Genomic DNA, 10387 nt, shown 5'->3' on the forward strand with positions numbered 1-10387 from the left:
GCAAACTGCTCATAAGCAGCCCAGCGGGCTCGCCATGCACAAGCCCAGAAAAACATTCAACAAACGGGCAAAATCACTTGTAGGCGACTCAAGTTTTACCCTGCCTACAAGAACTGAACCTCCTCAGCAACCTCAAAAATGTAGGACAAGGAAAGTAAGCAACAATATTTTGAGGATGAACAAAAATGCATAAAGATACATGAGTTAACAAACTGATTATATACCTTCAGATTCAACAATCAATTATCCTAGAAAGATCATAAGCCTGGAGAGCCCTTGTAACGGAAGAAATGTTCACATACATGGCAGGCTAAATTTCGTTTTTTATATAAATCCGTATAGCAAAGGCAATGAGTAGTAGATGTCTGAGGTCAATGTTGCTTGCTGGCAATAAAATGGAAGTGGAAACAAAACAAATGAATAGACACTAATCGTATACATGTGGCATTACTAATATTTGGTTTGGGAAAACCTGTGATATGGAAGTAAAGCCGTTGGAATCATATATGAATTGAACATTGTGCATCGACTAAAGCTAGAATAACACCCCTTCCTATGATGTGGTTCACGTTTATTCGACGAACTCCATCACTCAGAAATTAACTGAGCATTGGGCCCTAATCATAGAGATCTTACATGCATACGTCCTCGATGAGACCACCATCTCCCTCAATCTAAGCTCATCATCCAACCATGCATCCATGCATGCTTACTAACTTCTAGATACAGCTGCTTCTCATACTCAATGGCCTCGTCAAGCATAGATGCCTTGTTAATCTATAACATGCAAACCAGTGCAAACATTAACTCATTAATTTCATCACAAACACGAACTCAGCAGCCGCAAATCCACCGACAAAGAAAGAAGGAAAAAAAGGTCATGACCTTGTTGGAATTGAGTATCAGGGTCCGCAACACCTTCAATCTTCTCACCGATCCCGCTCCTCTGCTGTTGTGGCCTAATCAATGATCAACCCCAACAAGCAATTAAGAATTATCACTTGAACAGGGCGAGAAGAGAAGAGCAAAGCGCACGACAACAAGCAAGGTCATTACCTTCTCGGAGTGGTTGTGCACCTCAGCGGTACGGATCCACTTGCTGCCATCGCCCCCACGTGTGCCACCCCCACCCCACTCTCGTGGAAACTGTAGCCACCACCCACGGCAGCTCCCCGTAGTCCACTGCCTGATGTTGCTGGCCCAGCGCCGCCGACAGAAACACCACATCTTCTCCACCTCACGCTGACTTGACCGCTCATGTATCCTCTTCATCGCCTTCGTCTTTCTATTTTCTCTCAAACAACGATTCAGCCAAGATAAAAGGTTCTCCCTTATCTTTAGTAGATACATAAAAGGAAAATGTCAAGATAAAAGGTTCGACATAACTGTCCAGCTTTTGTATCAATCAACCATACATATACAATCATTTTGCCACTATAAACATCATTGTAATGGTGGAGTAATCACTCTGAGCAAATTTAAATTACAAACAAAATATCTAAGACTAAGCTCTGGTTGGGGTATATTTTAGAGAAGTTCAGTTCAGTGAAACTACGGAAGCAAAGGTCTGAAGATTTGCGCCTCTTCTTTTTCATCTTGTGCCTCTCCTTTTTCATCAGTATCAAATAGAAGAGTAGGAGCTAGTAGCTACCATACCTGCAGACAGGCTGGTGATGAATGGCAAGGAGACCCAACTCTGGCTGAAAACAGCGGCTCCCACACACTGCTGGGATGTGGCCAACCATCACAAGCACGAGCACACCTTCCCTAAAAACTGAGGGCTCTGCTATTGAGATTAAAGGTCGCACGGGTTGCGATTGAAAAGGAGACGAGGCAACTGCTGCTTAGCTTCTGCAGAGGCCGTTGTGCTGTGCCGCAAAAGAGGTGGCGGGGACCTGATGCATCGTCCATTCTCTCCTCCCCTATCACTGAAATCTGGCTCGGGATGGGATGGGAGATCCTCGGATGGCTGGGAAGGGCCCCGAGAGCGGCGGCTCCGACGAGACGGGGAGGCCGAGAGGGAGGCGGCTGTTGCTCCCCTGCTCGCATCGACGATGAACTGGAGTAATCCCCGGCGGCCGCGTCAATCCCTTCGGTTCAGACCGGGAAGCGAGGAGAAGGTGAGGAGAGGTGGCAGCCTCTCGCGCACGGGACACGCCAGGGATGAGGACGGAGCAGGAAGAGGCCATGGCGGCGGCGGCGGCGAGCGAGAAGGCGCGTGGGAGGAGGTGGGGATGAGCAGCGCGAGAGGGGGAGAATGGGGGCGGCTATGTTTTACTGCACACACGCAACCCATCCCCATGTTTCTATCCTCCTGGCAGATGCACGCAGTAAACTGCGACGCAAACCTATGAGCAGCCCACTCTCCGTTCGCTAGACCCCACAATCTAACGAGCCCACCGGTCATCCAGCGCCAGAATGAGATCGTGCATGAGAAAGAGACCAACGGTTGACCAGCTTCCACCAGGGTAAAAAGCAGCACAGTAAAAGGATCGCTCGATCCTGAATCGCCGGCGCTCGCAGGTCGCCCTCGCTAGGCGGGTAGCCTAGCGAGGTTTATATGTTCAATGAGCAGTTTGCCAAAATCTGAACCATAGTGTGCCACTTGGACACTAGACATGACATGATTTCTACACATAACTTGCTAATTAGCTGGACATGACATGACCTTTAAATAGTCTGGCCACCAGACATAACATGATTTCTAAACAGTTTGGACACTTGATCAATCATAACTTGTTAATTAGCTGGACATCTACATCATACTACTGGGATGGGAACACCAAACTGATGCAGTTGAACTCAGTTGCCATCATACATCAGATCATGCTTTCTTGCCATGGGGGACCAACCAACGATAAACTGCACAGTGCAGAAACCAAGGTTGCAAGTACCATCACTTGTGAGGGATTTTCTGGGCTTGAATTCAACGCAATCTGCACGACAAGTACCCGCCTTTGAGTAGGCTTCCACAGAAACCGTAAGCATTCCCTCATGTTCCACACAAACAACACCCCTTTGAAGGACAATACGGCCGTCTGGATTCACTTGCAGACGTCCTTCTCCAGAATCAAGCAGCACAAAATCCTCATCTATGTCAGCAGTATGGGCAACCACACGGCCTCTATAATCACCAGGCCATGACCCTTTAATAACATCAGCGGAGATGATAGTGACTGCAACCGTTCTGGAAAGTAGCGCAGAGGTGATCTCTAGTGTGCAAAAATTACCGGCCCAACAACGACAGGCAAGCTCACCATATTCTCCAAAACCATGTCCATATTCAAACGATCGAGCCATCAATGTTTCATCCTCACACTCAGTTGTGCCCTTCACTTTTAGTTGAATCTCAAAGACAACAGGGTCGATCAACGCAATTGGGCGACGCGGGCCAGTCAACTGCAAAAATGAATCCTGCAGGCATCATTTGTTACATATCCAAATTAGTAATTGACCACCCTATAAAGTCAGTTTATCTTCACAATTACACAATGTTGTGACAACCACGCCTGCCAGCACTCAGACACCAGCGTCTTTTTCCCTTTTTTGGATTTGAGATTACTGTCCATGCCCGACTGACACTTGGGACACCTAAACGGCTTAATCCTAAATCAGATGCATGTGTCCATGCCTGAGCAACGCAGGTACCACCACCTTGGATAAAACTGGGGTGGATTCAGCCTATGGTTGTGTGCTCACACTTTAATAGATAGAGGATGCACAATAGGCACTTTGGTAGCTCATGGTTGAAATTATATACTGTTAAACAGTTGACAGAGTAGGATGTATTTATTCCAAAACATTATTTGTATTTTAAATTTGAAAATGGAACCCGACTTAAGAAGCGACCAATCATCTCCTCTGCACGCATATGCAGGCAGCCAAAAAGGCTGCTTAGCTTGGCCCTGTGTATAACCTTAGTACGGATAAGACATACAGGTGCAGAGGACAACACTAGATTATGTTAAGTTAGTAACGGCAGCATGAGAATTAACAACAAAAAATTTACCTGTTGAGTGAGAATTTGGGGCTCATCCCTTGTCTGGCTGAACAGAAGGTTGCGATTGCGATCCAAATTGTCTCGAGCAGCAATGAAGCCATATACCTCCACTGGCCACCTGATTCTCCACATTTCATTCTCCATGACTTTGATGGAGAAGATCTGCAAGAAACCGAAGGGGCCAGCATGTGCTGGGATGGTTCCATATGTATAAAGTGTGGGAGTCAAAAAGGCTGCAGCCAAACAAAGGGAAAGATGCAAGTAATTAGCTCTTTTTCACATCTCTTAATTCAGGCCAACAATATAAAACTGACCAAAAAAGATCCACTTTCTTGTTAATTATTCTACTAAGCAAGCTTTCGGTAAGGAACAGTGTAATCTACTCAAGGCATAATAGAGTAAGAAGAAAAGAAGAGTATGAGTCATATAAGTAGATTACTGTAGTCTTCGAAGGAACCACACTTGTCGCCCCAAGTGTATTCCCAGAAAGGACGGTATGAAACCACATCTTCTTCCTCGTCCGTCAACATCTCCCTGTATGATCTGCCTAACCCAGCTTGCTTGGGAGTAAAGACTGTGTCGTTCTTTGCTTGTTTTTGGATCCCACCATGCATCGACTTTTGTATTTCTGTAGCATCAAGCTGTTGATCTGAGAATGAATCAACTAGTTCTTGTACTGCTTGTGCTGACGGTGGCTGAGCAGTATCTCCGACATGTTCATCACACCTGAAAGGGAACAAGCTCCATGAGTAAGATGGTATTTTAGCTTTAGAACTACATAAATATTGTTCTCGACGGTGACTCCGCCAAAGAGGTAGAGTAATAGCTAGGGCCTTGTCTGCACGGCGCTGCCGCCTGCATTGTGCTGTCACATAACATTTGGGAACAGGTTGAGCCTTCCGTACAAAGCACATTGGAGCTGCAATGCAGCAGATTTTTTTGTACGCGCAGCTCTCTTAACTAGTACAGTATTAAGCAGCAATTCAACAACATTTATGTGAACTATTCAGCAGCAGCTATCTTAACTGTTCAGCAGGAATTCAGCGTGCAATAACAGCAACTACAGCAGCTGAAAATTTTCAGCATGTACTCCCTCCGTTCGGAATTACTTGTCGTGGAAATGGATGTATCTAGATGTATTTTAGTTTTAGATACATCCATTTCTGAGACAAGTAATTCCGGACGGAGGGAGTAATAACAGCAATGCCACCTCATGTAATATCCGAACTTTGAAGCTGCACACATATCTGAATTTTTTTGCACATTACATTAACAACAGTACGTACAGTACACCATAGGAAAGAAGACAGAGGAGCTCACATTGCGCTTTGGGCGATGGGGATTGGTCGTCGGGATGCTCCTCCTTGCTCGCCGGCGCTGCTCCTCACTGAGCTCGCTCCTCCTTCCCCCACCGGCGCTGCTCCTCGCTGACGGCGGTACTCGCGGCTGTGAGGACGGGAATCGGCGGGGAACTAGCTGGGACGGCCGGATCTGGAGTAGTTGGAGAGAATCCGGCCGGATCTGGAGTAGTTGGAGAGAATCCGGCCGGCGACCGAGGGGGCCGGGCGTGGCGGCGGCGCTGAGGGTTTCCAGAGGGAGAACGCGAGGGAGAGGGGCTCGTGTGTGTCTCTGTTCGTGTGTGTCTCTGTTCGAGCGAGCAAGAGGTGGGCTGCGAATCGTTTTCCTCACCGGTGGCAATCCCCTTGTACCCCGGCAATGAAAACTTTTAGATCCCGGCAAGGCAATCCCCTTGTACTAGTAGAGTAATAAATAGAGTTAATTACACAAAACCACAACTTCAGAATATCTTATAACACTTTACCACAACATTTGAGTTTTTTAACACAAAACCACAACTTCGTGGCAACTTATAACACTTTACCATAATTTTTGAGTTTTTTAACACAAAACCACAACTGTTGGGAAAACTCAAAACGGTGCCCGGGCTCATCTGCTCCCTCTCAGCAAAAAAATCAAAAAAAATACTAGAAAAATTCAAAAAATTCCAAATTTTTTGTGGTGGTAGATAATTTGACGCGTGAGGTGCGCCCCAAAATTCAACTCATTTGGACATCTGAGCAGCTCTCGGCAAAAAAGACAAATCGGGTCAAAATAGTGCGTGAACAGTATACATTTTTACAGACCCTGATTTTGTCTTTTTTGCCGAGAGCTGCTCAGATGTTCAAATGAGTTGAATTTTGGGGCGCACCTCACGCGTCAAATTATCTACCACCACAAAAAAATTTGGAAGTTTTTGAATTTTTCTAGTATTTTTTTTATTTTTTTTCTAAGCGTGGGTGCAGATGAGCCCGGGTGCAGATTAGCCGCACTCCAACTGTTGGCCTAATTCTCAACATTGAGCCCAAATCTACCGGTCAACTTCTTTTAACAGCCAATCTGAATGATTGGGCCCACATGTCAGGCTCTAGGCGACAAGTTCCCTCCTATGTGGCGCTAACTGAATGTGTGTAACATAGCAGTGTGCATACAACATCGTCGTCTCCTCGAGGACGCGTTCACCTGCAGCTTCTACGCCATCTACCCCGGAAAAGAAAAAAGATATGTCATCTTCACCTTCTTCGTCTGGCGCACTCCGCCCAACCATGTTGTCGTCTGGACAACTGCAGCTAGCACATGCACTATACCACGTCGTGCATAGACAAGGCTCTTGCCTTGTGCTCCACCGTCGTAGAGACGCGCTCGTCCTCCCCAGGACCTCTCTGTCTAGTTCGCGCGCCCCGCCCGACCATGCCATAGTCCGAACGGCCGCTGCCGGCACATCTGTGCCGCCACGTTGTGCACAATCAGGGCTGCCACCTCATGCTTAACGACCACTGCAATGTGCTCGTCCTCACTGATTATGACGCCGAGATCATTTTGGAACTCCATCGCCAACGATAGTGACATGCGGGTGCGGCTTTGCGACACTAGGAACCTCGCCATTGAGGACGCTTGGAGTGATCATCCTGTGGCAGAATTTTGACCACCCCAACAACACCCAGCTCCCTGCTTAATGCGTCGGTGGAGTTTATAGCGCCGGTACGGGATGGCAAGAGAAGGAAATGCTAGGCCACATCGGAGATGCGCACATGCCATCTTTTTCCTGCTTAGTTCCTAACATGTGGGTCCAGTCAATCAGATTGTATATTAAAAGAAGTTGACTGGTAGATTTGGGCTCAATGTTGAGAATTAGTTCAGAAGTTGTGGTTTTGTGTTACAAAAACTCAAAAATTATGGTAAAGTGTTATAAGTTGAACTGAAGTTGTGGTTTTTTGTTAAAAAACTCAAAAGTTGTGGTAAAGTGTTATAAGTTATCCTGAAGTTGTGCTTTTGTGTAATTAACTCTAATAAATAAGGGGAACTCCAGATTCTTCAAAACGTGGAGCTGGGTTCAGAACAGCTGCATGCTTGCAGCGTGGAGGGTTTTCCCCTTTTGGCTACCGACGGAACCCTAGCCGCCGCTGCCAAGAGCGTCGTCTTCCGGCGGCGATCTCTTGGTCACCAGTGGTGAGGGTGTTGCCGGATACCGCGCGTGCGGATCGTTTTAGTTTTAGATTCTAGGGTCTTAATAGTTTAGATTTTTGGATCGTTCGGCGTTTTTGCTTTGACGGCGTCGACGACGATGCTGAATAAAGAAACTTCGGATTCTTCTGCGGCGAGGCGATCGTCTCTATGGTCGGTGATGGATTTGGGAATCTTTGAGCAGGGATGCCGTGGCGGCGACGTCGATGACATCCTTGTGATGGACTTGTGTCCTCGGGCTCCGCCGTTGTGACGGCGTCCGCTCCAGCATCGGCATGGAGCATGGGAAGTAGTCCAGGAGCGGATGCAGATTCTGGTCCGCATCGATGACATCTGAAAGACGAAACATGTGCTGGGTTCGTGGTTGATAGATGGCAGATATGGTTTCCTCCTTCGGCGTCTTAACCGTGGTGGGGTGCGAGATATGAAGTTCAATGACATGTCCGGGGTGTTGACTCGGTCTGATTTGTTCAAGGCAATGGCTTCATCTTTGGTGAGCCACCTTGGAGGTTCGCAAAGCTGTATATCAGCGATGGAGCCGTGTCGAGCTCGGGTGAGAAGGTGATCCGTTATTTTTTTTCTTTTGTGGTTGATGTGGTGGTGACGAAGGCAGGCGACGGGCGTTGGAGTCAAGCTTAAAGACATTTTGTTGTTTTTTTAGTTTTTCAAATCGGTCATTACATGACTTATATTTTAATCTTTATAATATGAATGAGATGTATCACCATGCAAAAAGATTAGTACAACTAGCTTGCAAGCGAGCCGGACATACGTACACTAGTTCAGTCCTAACACGGACTACTAATCAACCTAGCCTGATTACTATAGAACTCATCCAAGATTACCTGCACGTTTCTTTCAGCGTCATTGGGAGTTGTGTAGAGCTGAGGTCATGAATGTTATCCTTTGCAGTCTTTGTGGTGAGAAAAGTCCAGATGTAATTAAAGAAACCATTCTGGTATTAATCCCCAAGGTAAAGACCCCACTGAACTGTCTCAATTCCGTTCAATAAGTTTGTGTGATATTCTCTACAAAATTTCCTCGAAAGTGCTATCAAATAGATTGACGCAAATCTTGCTTGAGGTCATATCTGAAGAGCAATCTGCATTTGTACCCGGACGTCTGATTACATATAATATCATAACGGCATATGAGTGTCATCATTTCCTAAAGAGGAGTAAAGCAATAAGAAACAGGTTATGTGCCATGAAGTTATACATGATGAAAGTCTATGACCGGGTTGAGTGGAATTATCTGGAGGCAATAATGACCAAGATGGGTTTTGCACCATCCTAGGTTTCTTTAATTATGCAGATGGTGAGTTATGTTGAATTCTCTGTCCTTTTTAAAGGTGGCAAGTTGGAAGAATTTAAACCATCCAAGGAGATCCGACAGGGGGACCCAATTTCTCCATATTTGTTCTTGGTGGCAGCGAAGGGTCTTTCGTGCCTCTTAAAAATAAAAGATGAATCATCGCACCTCAGTGGAATCCGAGCAGCTCCATTGGCACTGCCGGTAATCCACTTTCTTTGCGGATGATAGCATGTTGTTTGTCAAGGCCAGTGTAGATGGAGCAAATGAGTTGTCTTCTTTGTTGGAGAGTTATTGTAATGCCTCTAGACAGAAAATTAATTTGTCAAAATCTTCAATCTTCTTCAGTAAGGGATGCCCGAATAGCCTAAGAGAAGAAGTCAAAAGTGCTCTTAATGTTACTAATGAATCTTTGTCAAAAAGATATCTGAGGATGCCTTCTAATATAGGCAATTGTAAGAATGAAGCCTTCAAGTTTTTGAAAGATAGATATGGAACAAAGCCAAGGGATGGATGGCCAAGTTGTTATCAGTTGGTGGCATGGAGGTCCTTATTAAGTCTATTGCTTAGGTCGTCCGGGTATACTCCATGTACTGCTTCAAACTACCTTGTGGGTTGTGTGAACATATTAATTCTTTAATTCGTAAAAGTGGGGGAGCAAGGAAGGTACGAGAAAACCGAGCTAGGTTTCTTGGAGCATGATGACCAGGCCAAAGCACCGTGGAGGTTTGGATTCCGAGACATTGAGTTGTTTAATCTTGCATTACTGGCAAGGCAGGCATGGCGTGTTCTTATGGACCCAAATTCTTTAAGTGCAAGGATTCTCAAAGCAAAATACTTCCCCTCTGTTGATTTTTTGCAGTCTGAGCTAGGTGGATCACCCTCACAAATATGGCGTGCTATCCTTTATGGACGTGACATGCTCGCGTAGGGTATAATCAGTTCATTGGGATGGAATGACTACGAATATATGGCAACATAACTGGATCCCTCGACCCTCCAACATGCCACTAGTAGAAAACAGGGCATACGTTCGGGCCAGGTAAGCCCATTAGTCCCGGTTCGCTCACGAACCGGTACCCATGGGCCCATTGGTCCCGGTTCGTGAGGCCAGGGGCCTGCCGGGCCTCGTGGGGCCATTGGTCCCGGTTCGTCTGGCCCCTTTGGTCCTGGTTGGCGGCATGAACCGGGACCAATGGGCCCTGCTCCTGGCCCAACACCACTGGTACCGGTTTGTGGCCTGAACCGGTACCAAAGCGTTGTCTTTCAGGCCGGGTCATGCGACAAACCGGTACCAATCCAGCCAGGGGAGAGGGCTTTCGTGTGTAAAACATTAAAAGCAAAAAGAATTTTCATAAAATAAATAAAAAAGCAAAAAAAGAAAAGAAAACAAATAAGTAGAAACAAAATAAAATAAATAATTAGAAACAGAAAAAACTTTAATAAATAAGTAGAAACAAAATAAACTTTAATAATGTAATATAAATAAACTATAATAAAATAAATAAAAATAGCAATAGTAAGTAGAAACAAAATAAAATAAATAAAGCAAAA

At 45.8% G+C, this 10387-nt stretch overlaps 1 protein-coding gene across 3 annotated transcripts; it reads right to left on the reverse strand.

Annotated features, from left to right (window-relative positions):
• Positions 1–364: 364 nt before the first annotated feature.
• On the reverse strand, positions 365–5685 carry LOC123087936 (uncharacterized). 3 transcript variants are annotated; one of them, XM_044510052.1, is made up of 6 exons: positions 5321–5685; positions 4440–4726; positions 4010–4233; positions 1057–1335; positions 886–959; positions 365–777 (listed from the first exon to the last, which is right to left on the reverse strand). In XM_044510052.1, coding segments are annotated over exons 1-5 (822 nt in total). In that variant the 5' UTR covers positions 5323–5685; the 3' UTR covers positions 365–777; positions 886–929. The 3 variants fall into 3 exon arrangements, with proteins under 3 accessions (XP_044365987.1, XP_044365986.1, XP_044365985.1); XM_044510051.1 differs by lacking the exons at positions 365–777; positions 886–959; positions 1057–1335 and adding an exon at positions 2466–3414 and having other exon boundaries at positions 5321–5491; positions 5522–5634; XM_044510050.1 differs by lacking the exons at positions 365–777; positions 886–959; positions 1057–1335 and adding an exon at positions 2466–3414 and having other exon boundaries at positions 5321–5680.
• Positions 5686–10387: the final 4702 nt, after the last annotated feature.

Source organism: Triticum aestivum, chromosome 4A, assembly GCF_018294505.1.
Source record: "Triticum aestivum cultivar Chinese Spring chromosome 4A, IWGSC CS RefSeq v2.1, whole genome shotgun sequence".
Classification (NCBI taxonomy): domain Eukaryota; kingdom Viridiplantae; phylum Streptophyta; class Magnoliopsida; order Poales; family Poaceae; genus Triticum; species Triticum aestivum.